This window comes from Accipiter gentilis, chromosome 18, assembly GCF_929443795.1.
Source record: "Accipiter gentilis chromosome 18, bAccGen1.1, whole genome shotgun sequence".
In the NCBI taxonomy this organism is placed as follows: domain Eukaryota; kingdom Metazoa; phylum Chordata; class Aves; order Accipitriformes; family Accipitridae; genus Astur; species Astur gentilis.
The window spans coordinates 5,097,124-5,117,291 of NC_064897.1; the positions used below are offsets into that span (position 1 = coordinate 5,097,124).

The window sequence follows — 20,168 nt, forward strand, 5'->3', positions numbered from 1 at the left end:
CTGATTTGCAAAGGGGAATTTGAAACCATTCAGTATTTTTTCTGAAAACTGCTTAAAGGAGACTAAGACACCTAAAGAAGCAAGCTTTTTGAGGTTCCTACCTAACCCCTCAAAGGCCAACAATCTTCTAGATGCCTTCAGTAAACCTCTCCTGGTGACTAGCCGCTACCTGGTTCTCTTGAACTCTGTTCCTGAGCGTGCCCTGCACCCTGCATTGGCCTTGCCTTAGCTGAGAGCCAGCTGGTAAAGGCCTAAGATTCAGCAGCGCTGTGTAAAAGAACAAGCCAAACCTGTGCTGCCAGGAGTAAAGGAGAGAAGGAGCCAATGGGGAAACATGTATATCATGCTTACTGAAAATTAAAATCTGGTTTCTCTGAGTCTGTTATATTCAGGAAGCTGTTTTACCACTTTTGATGGTGTTAACAGAAGAAAAATGTGTTTGTGGTGGGCATCTTAATGATTTCTAGTTCTTCATTAATGGCAAATGCCCAGGGCTGAAATGTCTTTAGAAAAAATAAGGCTGAAAGGAAAAATAGATCCAGATAATACAGCTTAGTCAAGGTTAGCAGTGCTTTTAGCACGAGACAGATCTTAGCCACGTTCTCATGATTTACCAGTTACACAGCCCATCACCCAATCCTGCTACTTCTTTCACTTCAACATACCCAAGTTGCCGAGCATATTAATCAGCAGTTTTACTTCCAGACTCAAATGTTTATCTCTTTTAAAATGGTGGTATGTTATAGGGGGTACAGAGATCTGTCCAAGCCATAATAAAACTGATACATTTCTTCAATGAGCCGCTACACTGACCGAGGATGAGCCAGCCAGCAGAGGGGGCAAAAATCCCACTTTCTTCCCATAGGCAGTATTACTGGAGAGTGACACTCCCCCCCAAAAAAACAGAAAACCAGAGCAAAGTGTTGAGAAGAGACACTGACACAAAAGCCAGCCTTTGTCAAATGGAAAAGTTGATAAGGAGTTTACAGCATAAGTGTATTGCCAACATCCAACGCTAGAAGAGTCTAGTGAATATGCAAATCTTTAGCCCTCCCTTAACACAGTAGCAGTCCTTTTCATGTAAAGAAAATGCAGATATAAAAGTAAGGTAATCAGGGTTATAAGATTCTCCTTTTCTTCTTACATTTAATGTGAGAGGAGTACATTAGTACACAGAAGCCCTCACAGGCACTGAGTACCCCACTCCGTTGGATGCTGTGCTCCATCAGGCAGTTTCTTTGTCCAGACAGCTTTTACTTCCAATTAGCAGTCCCAGTGATGGGTAAATGGAGAAAGACACAAAGAGGTGAACAGACTTGTCCATATACCAGGATAAGACAGTGTCAAATGCATACAGAAGTTGGACATCTTGTAGCTCAGACCATCCTCCAGTCAATAGTCATGGGAACACAGTAACTTTGCTGGTCCCTAAAATAACCACATAAAACAACTCAAGCATAAATTTACCAAGCATTTCTTGAACCTATTCAGTCTGTTGGTTCTCATCTTTTTTATGAGACTGCTGTTCCACTCCTACCATTGTTACAGATCTTATTTCTAGGCAAAATGCATGTATAAAGGTATGGGAAGCTTCCTCTGAGTACAGCCCCTTAATTTCTTCCAGATCCCTGCCATTTCAGTTACCTACTTTCAAATCCCTTTATCTTCTTTTACTGCCCTCCCTAGTAATAAATAAAAAGCCAGGGGTAATTCACATTCTAAGTACTGTCTATCAAAGTACCGAGGATGACAGTGCACTTCACACCTTTTCTCCTTTTCCATTCTAAGTTAAACAAAGAGAAGAACTGGATATTCTTACATACCCTGCAGATATTATCACTACATCTTCAACCACGTCTCCTGTTAGGCCTCAAAAAAAGAAGTTTACAAAAAAAATGAGAAAAAGGTGATGGAAAGTGCCAAGACGTATGTGCATAAGGATGTATAAGGGAGGACACTTGGTGCCATTTATTTAGTAATAACTGTCCAAAGGCTATTAATACAACCTGCAAGTTTTGTAACTTCCAGCTAATTGTTGCTTCCCTCCTGTGTTTATGTGTTGCGACTCTCTCTTTTTCCATTTCCAAAAGACATATTAAAACCATTCAAAGGACTCTTTAAATATACTTGATTCATGGCAATATATATTCTGGCCAGTGAGTGTCACTCCTTCCCAGAGAATAACAAAGGCATCATTTTGCTAGCACAGGATAGGCTGGATATTCTACGGATAAAGTAGTATGTCCTCATACAGAATGCATTTATTTGAAATGTAGAATCGTTGCTGATCACTTTTGGTCATAAAAGACCAAGACGCTTTGTGCAGGAGGGGAAGGCTTAGCTTCAGAGCACCTGGATATATTCCAGTTTCAATAATGTCCTTTCCCAAATCCAAATCATAATGTAAAACCCTCCTGGTAATGTCAAGCAGAAAGTTTTTCTCTTTGTACACTACACCATTAACAACTTCAAGCACTGAAGTGCTTGCATCTAGTGACCATGTTTGTCACTTCTGCCAACTGCATGACACAACAGAATGATCCCTACAAAGCACATGAAAGTTAAAGGTATCGGTGAAGACACACTTGAGACTGGCACTCAGGGAAAGGCAGGCAAGGACGGTATCAGCTCTAAGCAGTACTAGACTACCATACTGTGTTATTCCAAGACAGCTCAAAGTAGGGATAGATGGGCTTGAGACTCTTGACTTTGATCCCCCAAAATGAGAAATTATTACAGCCTGTTTATTAGACCCTGGAAGAGTAACAAGCCTGGCACAGAAACATGAGATAATGTCAGAAAGCCTGATAGTCAGCCTGAATGCCAGAAAGCACAAGGAGACTTTAGCAACTAATATCACAATGGGGAAATGAGTGGTTTCTTTGTCCAAGTGATAAAAAGCCATGCTAAGCAGAGGCAAAAGCAACAGAACCATAAGCATGAGGGCAGCTCACATGAGGCGAGGACAGATTAAGCCGCAGTGAGGACAAAGTCAAAGATAACTGCAGACTAATGCGTGAGTAAGGGCTTTAAGTTCCTCACAATTACCAACAGCAGGAACAGCAACAAAAAAAACCCAAACAGAAAGCAAGCTCAGTTCAAATGCAGTTCAGCTAGTCAACCAGAAAGCCATGAACTGATAGTAAAGATGTTGTTCCAGCAATCTCTAATCACAGCAAAGCTCTGGCACAGAAACAATAGGTTTAGAAAACAAGACTGTACAATAATTTGTATGGAATTGAATGGAGGCACATGCTGCAGGTATTGGCCTGTTGCACAGCTCAGCAGCAAACTGCAGTGGCAGCATTCGTGCAAGTAGTTTGTCACCAGAGAAAGCTGCGCTTTATAAAAAAAAAAACCTTCTCTTCTCATTGAGCCCACCTTGGCTGAAAGATACAGCCATCAAGTGTCCTCAGTTGTAAATCCTAAAAACCATTCTCAGTCATTTTTCTCTTTTATGTGATGGGAAGACCATATTTATCTTCCAGATAGGCAATTTATGTGGGGAGGAAAAAAAGCGTTAGTAGACATTAAAACTGCTAATAATTACCCGGACAATTGTAAAGGCCCTGTGGCCACTGATCTCAGCCTGTCCCAGTCCCCACTCCTACAAGTTAAGATTACAGGATAAATTATTAAATTTAATATTGCTAATAATAACATATTTTGACATATTGAAATTTTTACTGGAACTAAAAAATCACAAACATTTAAAAACACTTGGAGGGTTCTTTATCTATCTTCTTATTTTTGAGGTTTTAGAGTTAAAACAGTGAGAGTTAAATACATATATAATTAAATTTAAATACCCGTACTGTTAATATAATATTGCTTCTAGGAATCAGTACACTAAGAAAGACGTAAAACAGATTCAGATTTTTATCTTGAATATCAAGATAAAATAAAGGTAAGAATCCCAAATAGAACCATTGAAAGTGTTATTAGTTGTAAACAATTTGGATGATGAACACAAACGCACTTATATAAACCAAAATAAAGTTAAGCTTCTTTACTAGCAAAGGCAAAGGTATATTGAGAAGCAGATGGCATTTATTGCTTTCTGTATCCGAAGGTCAATTTTCGTGCTCATGAGAGCTCATAGTCAAATAAAATGCTGTGTATTTTTACATACCATAAAAGACAAAAGTGAGAATTACCTGTTGACTTCCTGATGTGTTAAAAAAAAAAATTAAAAATTAAAATGCCTTTTGCCTGTATGTTGCAAAGACTATTTCAGAAGGTGTAAAGCATGCTGATTCCATGACAGCAGAATTTGCTCCTGACTTCAGCTCTGCTCCATAACTTCCCACTTGAAAAATATAACCTTAAAAAGAATACACTACCTGTTGCCATGGTCCATCTGAATCTACAGAGAACCCAAGACAATGGAAAGGATGTGTCAGGGCTCTGAGAGTACCAACAGGCTCTAATTGCCCTGAGATCCATGAAGCTCAACCCAGTACTTTAGGTCTTCCCCCTAATGCCTCATCACCCGCTTTCCACCAGCAACCCACTCCTGGCCTGCAGGCATGGTACAAGGACAGCAAGAATACCATGAGAAGCAGATTTTGATTACTAGATTACTTTATGGAAAGCTTCAGTACCTCATCAACTGGCAGGGCTACGGACCACATTAACGTTCCTGGGAAGTGGTGGACAGTATGCACAAAGCTAAAACAAGAGTTTTTTACAAGTCCCCCTCCAAAACCAGTCCTTTGCAAAGTGCAGGGACACAGCTTGACAAGAAGAGGTTGGGGCTCTGAGTGCATCGACAGGCTGTATTTGCTCTGGTCAGGCTTTTGGTACACTCAATGCCCCGGCAACATGTGTGATTACTTCCCAAATTCACCTCAGGCCACGTCTACACAAATGTTACTGGAGCTGGAACAGATACACCTGAGCTAGCTTTGCACTGGCTAGCCTGGGAATTGCTGACGGCAGAGTGTCTCGGCACAGGTTAGCCGCCTAAAATGCTAGGTGTGCTTTCTGGTCTGCTGTGGTAGCAGTACCTGATCTAGCTAGTTTAAAGTGAGTGCATGCATGCTGCCATGTCCTGGAGCAACACGTCCTCACGGAGCAGCTCAGGAAACCTGCAGTCCAATAGCTGTGTAATTTTGTCAGATGTTAAACAAAGCAGCATTTCTGCTCTCGGCTTTCTCTTTACACCTAGCATCTTCCTCCACATCTCCTGCTCTCTACCTTCCCTATCACCACCTACCAGCACATTTCTTGCACTCTCTATTCCCTGTGCTGTCCCACAGAACCACACAGAGGAGCCAGACCTACATGCCAGGTTGCAGGGAAAGCTGGCAAAACAGAGCAACAGTGAAGGCTAAAGGAGCCCACAAGACCATGTACTGATGCGGAGTACTTTTCATACATTTCATTCTTTCCATTAATAACATGAAGAAACAAAATTGGTCAGCAGGCCTATACAGCATTAGTTATTATACAGAAGATCCAGAACACAGAAACAAATAGTTTTTCTAGTGTGTATAACCTCAGTAAAAAGCTCTGTCTTTCCAGTACTATCTATCAGCTGAAAGCAGTGAACAAACCCAGTCTCTCAGGTCTACTGCTCCGGCATGCACTTAACGTGATAATTTTCTGCTGGCTTCCTCCAGACTCTGTGACGGTCTTACACCATCCAGTCTTGCGTCCCAGAAGACAGGTTCCTCCGAGTGCAGGAGCTGCCGTGAACCAAGGCCTTCCCAATACCAACTGCTCCTTTTTGATGACAAATCCCCCAAATGCTTCTCCCACTAGCGACGCTTCACATTTCAAACACATCTGTTCTTCCTTTTTCCAAGTAATCCGAAACAGAGGACCTAGACCTGAGATGCTCTAATCATCTTGCTGTACAGCCTGTGGGCTGCTGCAGTCTGTCATCTCCATGAAGATAGAAAAGCCTGCTGAAGTGAGCGGGAATGGCAAGTACCTAATTACTACTCCTCACAACCAATGTGAAAGTAGATCTTCCCATTCTTTCCTTGAAGTGGTTAGAAATTGAACTTGAAAGAGATAAGGGATAGTTTCTGGTACTATCAGCCAGAGTCAGATAGACTGAAGATGGCAAAAGTAACAGGAGCATTTTAAGGCAGATACAAAACAAAACCATACACAAAACCCCAAATGGTACTATTCCAGGCAGTGATCTTACAGTATATAATGTCCCTTTCACTTAACACAGGTAGCAGTTCATGGACACAACCTCAGTGTGAAGAAGCTGGGACTGCTCTTCCCTCTCACTGGATATGTGTGTCCTGGAGGGGGAGGCAGGAAAGGGCTGGAGCTGAGACCCTTGAGGTGCCATTCAGGACCCATGATTTATATAGCAGCCCCAGAGACAGGTTTTAGCCATTGCTGGCGATGCCCCTGCCATAGCAGTGGAGCTGCTTATACTCTCAGTGCACACCACAGGCTGTTGGAAGGAGACATGGGGTTGAGCTGGGTGAGTAAGTGGTATCTGTGTCATGACAAAAGTGCTGGAGACAGGTGGCGGAAACAAAGGCTAAGTCCCCCCTGCCCCCAAGTAAATGCAATCCCATAGAAACACACAATCCTTTTGCATCTTTTTCTTTAATGCAGTGGAACAGCATTTCCTTCTCTGATATCTTTAAACCAGCAGTCAGCGCATATTGCCTTCATATTTTTTTAAGGTTCTTATCTCTGTCATTGAGCCATGCATCAGAATGCAGGTTAGTTTTGACAAGTCTAACCTTAAAGATAAATGGCTTGCTTAATTGCCAACTGATCTGCAGAATCCAACAAGCTACAGCTCTGTTGCCTCTTAGGCAATCAGGAAACTTCCTTGTGGATTGCTCCTAACAGCTTCTGGGATGCTAAACATAGCTCTAACCAATGACCTTTTTAAACACACTGGAGAAAAAAAAAAGCCCTTGGGTGAGTGCCAAATTCCCTATAAAGAGCAGAACAATAGTTGAAAATGCAGTACCACGCACAAACCCTTAGCAAGACTCACCACTAAATACCACTGGTTTGTCTTTATGTGTCACTTCATGTTTTGGTTTGAGAAACAAGCTGTTCCTCAAAATGCAATGGCAAAGTCTACCAGTGTTAACCTGTCAACAAGTAATGACCAGATCCTGGGTCTCACTAAATATTTCTGATTAGGTTTCTAGGATACTTATAGGTAGGGTAAGTGGATGGCTGTGAGTTTAAAATTGTTGGCTTGGGGTGAAAGTATTTAAAGCTTGTCACGTGGCAATTTCCCTTCCCCACCAGCTGCCAGTTTGGCTTTCTCATGTTCCCCGTTATCCATACTCTCTCCAGCAAAGGGCAGTTCTCTGTGCTGTAAGGGGGTGAAAACAGGTTGTGATTATTTACTTGCTTGGAGGTAGTTATTTACATCAACAGAGAACACCCTCACTTGTTGGCGACTGTTCAGTTCCTAAAGGGAAGGAGCTGATGAGGAGGAGACATTACCAACTAGAAGAGTTGGTCTACTCTTTCCTATCCTAAAAGAACTGAGGTGCTGCTTTCTGGTTTTTTGCAGTCCTCTTTGAGTCTTTCTGTGATTCCCGACGATGTCAAGCCATAGTTTGCGCTATTACTTCAGCAAATACTGTTCTCCCTTTCTATCACATAGCTGCTAAAAAGAGAGAAGTTTTTCCTCTCAAAATACCAGGCTTACTTTTCCTTCAGTTTTTTACTTTTCTGAAGACAGAAACATACCCCCAATCACCTATTTGCAGACTTTTCCTCGCTCTCTCTTTAAAAGAGAAAAAAAGAAAAAAAAGAAAAAAAAAGGTTTACTTGTCAGAGAAAAGAAAGAGGATTATCTGAGAATTTCTCATTTGGTTTTGGATTCTCACTTAACACAGTTCACACCAACAGAAGATGGAAGTGCCATGCTTTCCCAGGAGAGGTCTTGCTAACATACACTAAATTTTAGCATTTCTTGATTTCTCCTAAATTCCTTAAGCCTCACGCATACAAAAAATGCAACTGATTTTTCATCAATGTTTTTAAAACATCATCCTTAAATCTGTTTCATGCATTAACAAATTTAAATAGGCAGTACTGGTGAATTGGACAGTTGATCAGCCAGGGTTAAAGGTTACAGATGAATGCCTCTCTGTGTCCCGATCTTCCTCAACATTGCTTCATTTTGGAGAGTAGCCGGTGCAACTGTAAACATGTTTCTGTTGTCCTTGTAGCCAGGGACAAATTCTGTTTAATAGATTCATTGGCCCTGAGCATGCTCTACTGAAGCCTACAAACACTCAGAACTAGTAGGTTAACTACAACACTGAGAACAAAATGATATCAAGTACTTTATCAAGGGTTAACTCTTTCAAGGTCGTGCTATAACAATCTCATTTTCCATGGAAGACAGGCCTAATGAAAGCTCTTAAAGAAGTATTAATCATTCCTCCTTTTAAGTTTTGCATCAAATAATGCCATTTCTAGCAAAGGCTATCTGTGCATGTGGGGTTTTTTTGTTTATCTACTGCAGATAAGTGTACTTGAAGTGTTGATATACGAGATGCTTGTGGGAATGTTATCTCTTGAACAACAAAAAAGGGATGGGTGAGGAGGGGACACACTTTTAAACTGCTAGACAGAGATAGACTCCGTGGCAACCAAAACTAAAATAGTAGCTTTGTGGCCTTTTGGGCTTGCCAAACTTAATTGACTCCGCAAAGCTGTGTTTAGAGAAGAAAACATTTTTAGAAAAACATGAGCTCTATAGTGAAAGAAAATTGACAAAAATTATTCTAGAAAAGCTATTGAAACGTATGCTCTGTAGTATTTAGATGCCTCGATCATGGGTCACTGATGTTTTTAACACAACCAGACACGTCTTTTCCCTGCTGTGCTCCTTCCTCAAAACTGAGCTGCTGTGACTTACTTCACTATATGAAAGCCCTTCAGCTAGATAATCTCAAATGGCTTATATATGTCTCCAGTTTAAATTATATCCAAAACCTATTTTTTTAATTTCTTAATTTTTTTTATCCTATCTACTGTTTGCTCCAGCAAAATGTGAAGTCAAAATGTTCTGTTCTACTAACACACTAGGACAGAAGAAATCCAGTTGCTTCAGCTGCAGTTAAATGACAAGAGACTGGATTGAGGCTAGTACGCCCAAGTAAATCTATGTGAAACTACATCTATTGGAGCTTCAGCCTTTTTCCTGATGATAGACTACAGAGTTGTCTAGTGGAGAGTGATAGCTTGAAGACAGACTGTTGTTACGGAGAGTAAACGAGTTTAGCCAACAGAAAGTTCTTTGAGGGTCTCCGGAGGCATGGACTGCTTTTTATTTTAAGTGGTTATTTTGTGGCAAGAAAATTAAGGAGACCATTTCCATTTTTTCGTGCTAAAAAAGTGCAAGATATTCTCACTCCTGAGCATGTGCATGAAGGACTTCACTGTCTTCTAAATGGGACTATACCGTCGAATAGCCATGTGCTTCTAGAAAACATTCCTGCTAGTCTGAATAAAACCTCATTCCTGGTGCTTACATATTTTTGTTATCCAAAGGAGGTTCTGACTAAGTCATAAAGGGAAGGTTGTCCATGTGCCTTTGTAGGCAAGCTTTGATGTCCCTCAGTTCTCTCACAGATCTATTTCCAGGCTCCTGAGGCTTGATGTTTTGTCGAAAGGTCTTGCGCTTATACATATGTGATCATACACAAATTAGAGTTGGTTGGAAATTTTGGTAAAGGAACAATTTTTTTGCTGAAAATACCAATATGTTAAAATTAGAAAGTAGTCTGGGAATGTGTTGGATTCAGCAGAACTCGAGAAGGAGACCAGACAGGTTTTAATGGAAGCTTGCCTAGCTTTGGACTCTACTAACAGGCAGCCTGCCTGGCAGGGAGTTTGGGCATATGTGACTTTGTTTTGCCTCAGAATAAAATATTTCCAGGGATTTGAAGCCCTCAACCAAAGGAAAATTCCACCTATTATATGGGTATACTGAGGATATCTGTTTTCAGTTTTTTTCTTTAGCTCATTCTAGGTTGCATCCAGAAATGCCTGATAGCCCCATTGCATGTAACATGAAGTTATCCAGCTAGCTCCAATCAGAAGTAACTAGCTAGTATTTCTATAACACCTAGAACATTTAAAAAGTACTTTACAAATACACACTACTATTCTGTATTTTTCTTGAGACCTTTCACCTGCATATGTATAAATTATCACAAATCAGTTTGAATCAATAGCTAATACCAACACGGTTCAGATCACAGTGTGAGCCACACATCATACAAAAAGATCTCCCACTTCAAACCAACTTTCTGAATCAACTGCCCAAAGATAAGTTATTTTTAAAACATCCACAGCTCCTATTAGTAATGAGCACTTCACATTTTCAAAACATTTAACAGCCTAATATACTTGCTGCTCTTTAAAGAGCACTAGGATTTGGATTTTGCCTTTTCTCTGAGTTTAGCTGGCTGTAGTCCAGAACTGACAAATTGTATTCATGCATCCATTACAATCACCAGAAGCACTGATCTTACAGAAACCTTTTTTTCAGTGCCCTCCCATTCCTAGGATTTAAGGTCCCCGATTCAATTGAGTGCCTGTATCTTCCATTAACATTTGTGCTGCTATGTTGGTCTTTTTGCTCTTATCTCCATATGTCTTGGTATCAGAATGTCTACTAGATGACCTCTCTTTCCCTGGGCACAGGAATCCAGCTTCCATTTTGATTCTATGTTACTAAGACTTTCTAGAAGAGACCTAATCCATTCTTTAAACATTGACAGAAACAGTTCATCATCATGACTTCATGATCAGTGTTCATGATTCTGATACATTTATCATCGACCTTGACTGTGAGATGAAAAAATCAGTAGGTTTCATCAGGTGATCTATGACACATGTCCACAGGGACAGGAAATCACTACCACTATTTACAAGATAACACCAACCTCTTTGCAGTACTCACATTAATTAATGTTTCTTAGGTTCAGTATCAAAAAAGGGAAAGAATAAATGCATGTAATGGTGCTGTGAAAATACATCCAGTCATAAGTTAATGCCAGCTTGATTATCATGAAGACATCTGAAACACTTTTCTTCTTGAATTTGATACCACGTGGAGTCCACAAGTTCGTGAGCAATTGTAATGTTAACACCAAGGAATATCTTTCTATTTTGCTGGTTTCTGTAAGAACAGAGGCTTTTTCCACAAAAGCATAACCAAATTCCAGCAATAGCACCATATCAATGCCACACTACAGTATTTGTTTTCACTATAGAAACAAATGGTTTCACTATAGAAACAACATTAGCCTGTGGGGACATTAATGCATATTCATTGCACAGTCTATTACAAAATTGAGCTTTTAGAATAAGATGGATTGAATTTCTTACATAAATGATGGAAAAAGTCATCAATAATTTCAAAAAATGAAAATAAAACTTACGTAGCCTGTGGCTTTGTGCCCTGTGGTTAGGTTATTCTGTGCCTAAAGCGAAGTACACTCAAATCAAAGTTCTTCCTTAGGAACTTTTGTAACATCTCTCTCATGAAAAGACTCTTTGGTGCCAAACAATCTAATTGAGCTGAAAGTGAAGTGTTTTCATCTTTGTGGTTATTAATTTATCTCTCCTCTATCCAAATGCTTATTTTAACGAAATGTGAAGAAACCTAATATCTCTGAAATGTCTCATCCTCTGTCAATATTAGCTGAAACTTGCCAACTGGCTCAAAAGTTTTTGGTAAGGCGCTTTCAGACAGACGCGCTCAGACAGTGTGGTTGCATAAACCTCATTTCCTTAGGAAAAGAGGCTAAAAATTAGTAACTGTCCCCATGTATTTTTAGAACAGCCGAATCTTGGAACTTTACAGAATCCTAAAGACAATTCTCTTTAATATAAGTGCACCTCCATTAGCAACTTAAGCCATTCCACCATATCATCTAGTTGAACATGCAACCCTAAGCAGTAAGAGGAACGCTCCACTTTAATAAAATTAATAGTTATTGAGTTTCTTCCCTTTAATATTGCTCATCTTTTGGTACTTGAAGTTTATCATCATGGACAAGACAGCAGCTTAGTACCTCTCGGTAGCTAGTATATAGATGAAAAGTAGCTACTGTACTTCTAACTTGGAAAACTTGTCAGTTCAATTTCTGTGTAAAATGTCCAAATAAGTAACTGTTATGCTGGCAATAAACACCCTGAACATAATAATAAAAATCATCATCGTCCCTAACTTACTTACCCTTATGAAAGCACGTCATGTCCAGACCTAAGCTGTGACATAGAGGTCAAACCCAGAATCTCTAAAGCAGTCATATGCTTATAATTACTCTGAACTTCACTTGTTGCTCATGTTGGTCATATTACAATCACATCACTGGAAAAAGCGAAATATCTGCTTGCATTCTAGAGATAATTGTGGAAAGGACAGAAATTGGAATTTGACAGCCCCTTTGAGATAAACAGTTATAAATAATGGGCTATAGACTCCATTTACAGATAAAAACAGAAGCAAGAGAACACTATGCTAACTTACTTGCTACATTTATTTAGTTTCACTAAGAGCTGCTACACTCAAAGAACCAAAAGAGATGCAAGCAAGTGCCCCAGTCATTAAAAGGAACCACTAGACCCTTATATTTTAGTCTTTTAATGTTCTTTACATCAGCAGCAGTTGTACGCCAAATAAAAGTGGAGTATCCACCAGAATGGTGGCTCTTAACTTCTTCAATTGCATTAACAGAACACAACTACAGCATTTTTTACATGAAGTTGAGGGAAGTAAAAAAAAATTGAGAAAGCAAAGTTTGAAGATAAACAGTAATAAGATAAAATTGCAATTTTTAATTTCTCCCAATAATCTGAACTCTCTTTTTGTATTACTGATGGTAACACAGACTTTGGTACACAGAATCTTTTCTAAAGTAAAAAGCCCTCAGCTGGCCCGTGCCCATTTTACAAACGAGTTCTTGATCTTCTGTACTTTCCCTCCCAAAGTTTTAAGTTAGTGACATTATTGATATTGTTCATATTTTTGTAAGGATCATGCACTTTTTATTTACTCAACAGTAATTCCTTAGATGAGTTCTTTTCAACAAGCTGCCAGGAACACGTATGTGTGTGTGCATGCGTGCCCCTCTGTGAAGAAGCTGTGGAAGTCAGTCACAAGGAGGAGAGGGATAATAAAGCAAACTTAGGGCATATTTTCATATGAAACTAAGCAGACATCGCCATTCTCTGGTGGCAAAAGGGAGAGCTCTCCCTCATCCCATTCCAGTCCTGGCCAACTGGTTAGTGCTGGTTCCAGCACCATCAGACCATTTGCTGACATGCTGTAACTCCTCAAGGTATCAAGATCTACTCATTTTCTTGCTGGGCTACATTTCTGCCATTACAGTGAGTTGATTTAGCTTAGGAGGGCTACGGTGAGTGCCAGAAGCAGCACACATTTATGCAGGAGACGTGTGGCCAGGAGAGGAGAAGGGAAGGTGAGAGAGGGAGCCTTACCCTTTTGGTATTGGTAAACTATTATGCCAGCTCTTGTGAAACCATACTCTATGGAGGACATTCTCCTTATCTTTCCCATGCAGTCAACAGAGGTAGACAGCATCCTCTAGGAATGATTCAGAGCAATAGCCATTATTCTCTCTGAGTCACCGTTTGGAGGAGTTGTTTCCCCATAAATCATAAGGGAGCCTGGAGAGCAGACTTTGTTGCTAGGCAAACTGCATCTGTGAAATGTTTTGCAGTCAAACCAGGTGGTCTGCAGTACTTGCCAGATGATTTGTAGTGTTACTTTGCAATTATTCTGTACAATTTTATATGAAATTTAACAAGTGATTATGATACACTAGGTGCACTAAGAGAACAATTGTGGAGAGTACTTCAAGATGCTGAATGCGTATTACTAACCTGACAGAAAACCATCCGCTTTTTTCCTGCTGGGCTAGGTTTCTGCTGGCATAGTAAGTTGAACTGGCTATCCAAGGATATCCAAGGACAACTAGAGCTGGCAGGAGCAACCCAAATGGCTAAGGTGGAAGAGGAGAGCAGAACTGGAGGTGGTTTGTTAGCAATGGGCTATTAGGTCAGCTCACCCCATCCCATGGGAAGTTACGGGATATAAAGACTGGTCTAACTTTTAAATGAGAGCAAGGTCTAACACTGATTTAACAAGTGGCCAAACCAGCACAAAGCAAACTGGAACAGCTGCAAGTTCCCACTTAAAATTTCACAGTGTTACACGACAAGAAAGTGGCAGGCCTGAGAACACAATCTAAGAGTCCCTCTCATGGGCCTCCCTCTTGCCTTAGACTTGCCTCCCTTTTCAACCAGCCTGTGGTTTCTCTACTGACTGCCAGCAAGCCTTCCAGCTGTGCTAACTCCAGCGGTGATGCTGACATCCGTTCACTAAGAACTGGACTAAGACCAACAGCTCCTTTTGTATCTCCCCACAGTCATTACTTCTTCTTCTTCACTATTGACTTGGAAGAGATTCAAACCAGTTGCCTATGGGTGAAAGGTTCCTTCTCCCGTCATGAATTCCACGCTCCCTCTTTCCCCTAGCTTCCAGCTGTCATCTCCTGCCCCTTCTTCCTCCCAGTGGCTCTCAGAGCTTCTTGACCATTTTAAGCTGTCCCACAGTTCCAGCCTATATCCAGCCTTCTGGACTCCAAAAGCTGCTAATCCTTTTTTTCTTTGTCCTTCCTGCTTAAGTCTGCTTCTCTTTGTTCTTGAGCTAGCCTGCTCTTGTATTTCTTTTCCTCCAGTTTCAGCATCACTGGCACCAGTCCCAATTTCTGTGACAATCCAATCTAGCCTTCTGTCTCTCAGTCCCAGGTTCTCCTCTGTTCCTGTTTCAGCAGACTCAGTGTAGCCATTTGTTCTGCTTCCTAACTTCTTAGTCCAAGTGCTACTACCCACCCAGGTTCCCTCTAAGTTTCTGGCTTTTAACTGAAGAATTCAGCTACCCAGACAACAGCAGCTGAAAAGACCAAAATCAGAAGTCACTGGAAGTTCCAGAGAAATGGAGAAGATGATAGGACAAGGCAGTTGGATTGCAGTGAGTAGAAACAACAGGGCATATCTGTGGTGAAAAGGTACTATGAATCCACCTTGCTTGCTGAGATATAAGACCAGTTAGCCTCACTGCAAACCTGTGCAAACTCCGTTGATTTTTTTCCCTGAACCTGAGCCGGTGCAGCTGTGCAGCAGAGGGCTCCACTGTGATGTAGACATAGCCTTAGGCTGACACAGGGTGGCCTCTTTCACTCACAGGACAAAATAACATATGACAGCAAGCAGCCACCTTTTCTCCCTGAACATCAGTGAAACCACACTTTTCTATTACCGGCCACCACTGCAGTGTGCGAGCACATGTGGGTGTACATATAGTGATCCTCTTCTTTCAATAGGCTTGAGTCACACATTCCCCACTTACATGCTAGCACTTTGAGCACCTACACTGGATTCTGGTTTTGGTTTATGATCATTGCTACCTGGTGTCAACAATTTTACTATCAGGAAAACTGTCTGACTTCACCCTTCACCACTCAGTCCACGTGTGTGTGAACACAATATTTTAGCCAAATGAACACAATATTCTAGACTACAATTGAGCCATTTCAGTTGTAATTAAATGTATATATGTTTCAGAAACATAAACTCATTGCATAAATAAGTCTCCACTTAGAATTAAACAATTTAAATGTGTGCATTTGCCAACTTCATTACCACACATAACTCATCACCAATACATATTGTACTATTCATTCAAAACCTGAAATATGAGAGTTATACCCTAATACCTTAACATTTGGGTGTGATTTAAGCAACTGCATAGCTGAGTTTAGAAATCAAATTCAAGTGCACACCCTTCTTTTTCTGGACTGAGGACAATATGGCAAACAGCTGGACTCTAATGTATATTGATATCCAATACCTTTAAGGCTCTTACATGGCCACAAGAATTGGCTGGTTAGGATCCATGTATTGCTGTCGCATGCCACAGCTGTTTTCAAGCCCTTACCTCTTTCTAAATTGTCAGTGAGATCCTCCACTCTGTTCCTGGTGATTGCAGGAGTTAAGTATTTCACAGTACTTCCAGTGAAGCTGAAAATTACCTAAGTGAGAAGGTTTTCAGGACTGGGAGAAGGAATTCTCAAGCAAACCACTCACCCCTCCAAAAGTTTTGTTTTGAAGCCATAATTTGAGTCTGGAATACACTCCACTAAAATAACACAAATTCCAGATTTAACTAGATAAAAATAGTTCCCTTTTCTAACACACATTATAAAGTTCCTTAAGAAGCATGAGTTTACTCCCTTAAAAGAAACTTGAAGTAGCAGGCACACTACAAATGTTATGGGAGATGAGATTATCTTGGTAATTTCAGAAGGCAAGAGGAAGGTCACCTCCTAGAGCACTTGCTCTTCCCTCGCCTTGCCTGTTTCTGGAAAGTTAGGTTCTAGCAGAACTGGCTCCAGATCAGAACAGACTCCAATCCCTCTTGGACAGAAACTTCCCGCAAGTTTGTACATGAGTTATGTGGTCTTTGTGGCATATGAAAGACAAAAGGACAATGAAGGGACACTGCACATCCAGCTCCTCCAGGCTACACAAATATCAGCTACAAACTTAGAAGATTGGATTTGTTATGAAAAGAGTCATCATCATCATCAGATCAACTCTACATAAATTACCTCAAAACCACAGATATAACACGGGAAACTTTTTTTAAAATAAATTAAAGGTTGTTCTCATTATAAAATTAATTGTATTTTAGATTAGCACTTTATTGCTTTAAGAATGTTTAACTTTATGATATTTAATGTTGTAGAGTATGTTCTTTCCAAAACAGAAACTTGTCATATAAATGAACACACCGTATAGCTATTGGGATAATTATTAGGACAAATATATTTAAGAAAAAATGCTGGCCGAAACCGTTTTAAAAAGATTCCTTTCAAGCAAACTCAAAGAAAAAGCTTTTAAAAGAGGTCAATTTACATAACTTTCATTTAAGTTAGGAACCCTTGTACTGTTAAAAAAGACTAAGAGTTTTCTGTTAGTAATACCAATATTTTCTCCAATTTTCTAGTGGGGGGTGGTGTATAGATGGTTATTTTTTTATTTTATTTTAATGCCTACTGCAGGCTAGAAATACGTATTAAAGGTCAACCTTAGTCTGAGATAAAAGCAACACAGATGATGAAACAAATGCATTTTAGCAAGATTAATAAGTCCTAACCTCAAATAGTCTTAAATCATGACTATTCACATACTTAAATCTACACAAATTACATCTCTTCAAGCCTTAGGAATTATTATATACTATAAGCATAGTCCTTGAAAGAGGCCCTATCCTTTTACCTGGCAAAATTCCATGAATCCAAAAATCCTTTTAAAAAAATGCATATATGATTTTGAGGGTGGAAGGAAGCAAGTATTAGTAAGACCATCTACTTTATGCCGGATAGAAGCATTATGGTTCATTCTTATAATTACCATATATTTCTCTGGGCAGTTCCTGACCGCAGTAACTGATAATGGTTTTTCCAAAATGCAGTCAGGCCATAGAAAAGTTCATCTAAGACAAACAGAATAATTTCAACAATCTGCATTTCTGTAGGACCTATGCTAATTTTATAATAAAAGCAAGGACTTTTGGCTCAATTTGCATTCCCTATAGCCAGTAAAACTTCCTCTTGCCTCAGTGGAGTGCACTTGGACCCTTTCTACAGCTAAGATGACAAATTATCATTCTGCTAAGCAGCATTCAAAACAGTAATTGAGGTCCTGCTAAACTTGACAGATACCATAAGCAGCTCAAAGAAAACAGTATTAATATATTAACCACTGTTTTACAAGGGTAAATGGAAGCTTTAATTTCCTCCTTGCTTGTACTACATACATGGCATAATGAAAAACTTTTTGCTAAATTTGTACTCATTATATGTTCATGACTGTAAATTAATTCCAATTAGTAACACTATGGTTATATGTTTGTCCAACAAATTACTTGTTTTGGCACTTCAGCATGAGCAAAATGGACTTAAGAAAATGTGATGTATCTGATTACAGCTGAACCTTCCACATGTCATGCTAAAAACAGCAGTCTCTGAAGCTAGAACAATGTAAAGCAGCTAAAGCAGCAACAAAAACTTCCATGAGCATATAGGACTTCCCCTCAGAAACATCAAATATACAGTGTACATCTTTGAAGACAAATATCATGTGAAGAATAAAAAGCCCTCCTCTGGAAATGTTAAAGGATATACCAGCTGATCCTTTGAGAAACTGGCTTTTCCGTTGCTTTCGGTAGGATTACTCATGCAACAGGTTTTCAGCTCAGGAGCACAAGTACTACGATTTCTGGCTGATTAAGTGGACAGTGTCAGATTTTTCTTACACCAAAGATTATGTGAAAATGTAGGTACTTACACAGTAAAATGATAGATAAAACACTTCCATCCACTGGGCCTCTCCAGGAAGTTGTAGACGTCTCCCTGCGTACTAGTTTTAGTTAAATAACGGCTATGGAAACACTTTGTTGTGCAGGCCCTGCGGACTTCACTTTCTGCCAAGGCTGCAGCCTTTGTGCCTTCCTCAGGGCTGCGGGGAATCCTGGATCCATTATTCACCGAGGTTTCTGGATCTGGTGCCACAGCAGAATACTGCCTATTGCTTAAGTTCCCCCTGACTTCCAGCAACACTGCAGATTTCCTATTTCCATTCAGACTGCTAAGCTGGGAAGCAGAGCCTTGAAACTGTCCACAGCGGTTATACATGGGGTGCCCAACAGTTTCTCCGCTATCACAGGACATGCTGTAACAACGCACAGGTATGACTAACCGTGATCAATATTTAAAATCGTGAAGAAGGTATTGTATGTCCTCCCCACCCAGGGTGTTCTCCAGCAGCTGATAAGATGACTTTCTGCTGTTATCACGGAGCTTCTCCGTGACACAAGTGTGAGCTGTCAGGCTGTCACCTGCTGTCACTCACAGCCTCTGAAATTAAATCAGAAAAATGTATTAGACAATGACACATGCTAGACAGCAGAAGTTACAGGAGGCTGGGAAAGGAAAGAGTTTAAGACTTCTGGAGGAAGAGAGAATATTAAGTTTTAAAGTTACATTAGTTAAGAAGGAAGCTTAAAACTATTTAAATAGTGCAACACCAGTACAGCAGCAGAGTTGTCTTGAGATCTGATCCTATGTTACTGTTTTCAGCTGAGCAGTTCCTAAAGTGTCCTGACTAGAGGTGGAACTATGAAAATTTCCTGGAATTTACAAACTTGCTGTTGCCCAAAACACACCTGATCGAGGTTTTGAACTTCAACACCTACATCTCAAGAGATCTTATCTGAAGTGTCAATGACAGAAAGATTTTAAGACCTGAATATTATTTCAGTCACCTCATGGGATCTGATTTTGCAGTCCATGGTATTCAGGAACAATTTTTCTCTAGTGTAAAAAGGAGGATGCCATTGACGATAACTGTCACTGGGAGGTTAATATTGTTACAAGGGAGAAGATGAAAGACTCCTGGCCTGACTCATTTTTCTTCAAGCCATTTAATGTTTGCTGCTAACTTTTCTACTCTCAGGCAAGTACCCAGAGAAAATACAAGAGAGAATAAGACTCTTATAGATCAATATATTTTTTCATAGGGCAGACTTAAATTGCTTCTAATATACAGATACTAGCAGAAGTATTAAACATTTTCTGAGACTGAGAGCAGCTGTCTTTCTGAAGTGTCATTTTTTTGTACTGCCTCATTTCTTACAGTCATGAAAAGCTTCCTTATTTAAAATGCTTAGCTAAAATGAAAATATGAAAATATTATGAATATAGGAGAATATAAAGAGTATCATGAGAGGTGACTTCAACTTCAAAGCACTGCTGACGTTAATGCCAAAATTATGTCTGTAATGTCATATTTTAATGTATTTTGTTATCCGCAATATAATGTCTACATGCTTAGAAGGTGCAGCTGACTGCTCCTCTGCCAGAAGAGAATCACACCCTCATTTTGAGTTACTTCAGCCTCAGCAGAATAATTTAGAAAGAGAATTTCAGCCTTCATCCCTCTTTTCAAATGAAGCTTATTTTTTGTTGTCGCTTAAAGATCCTCATGTGCAGGGAATGAACTCCCATTGTAGTACATCCAAACAGAGCCCGCTAAGTTATTCCACAAAA

General features: G+C 39.9%; 1 protein-coding gene across 1 annotated transcript in view; it reads right to left on the reverse strand.

The window, feature by feature from the left end:
- LOC126048006 (potassium voltage-gated channel subfamily KQT member 1-like) overlaps nt 1-18,791 on the reverse strand; it is a 504,159-nt gene extending 485,368 nt beyond the window's left edge. The window contains exon 1 of the mRNA XM_049822381.1: nt 18,409-18,791. Within this exon, the coding sequence (XP_049678338.1) occupies nt 18,409-18,791 (383 nt within the window). The remainder of the gene's footprint in view (nt 1-18,408) is intronic.
- Between the last annotated feature and the right edge of the window lie 1,377 nt (nt 18,792-20,168).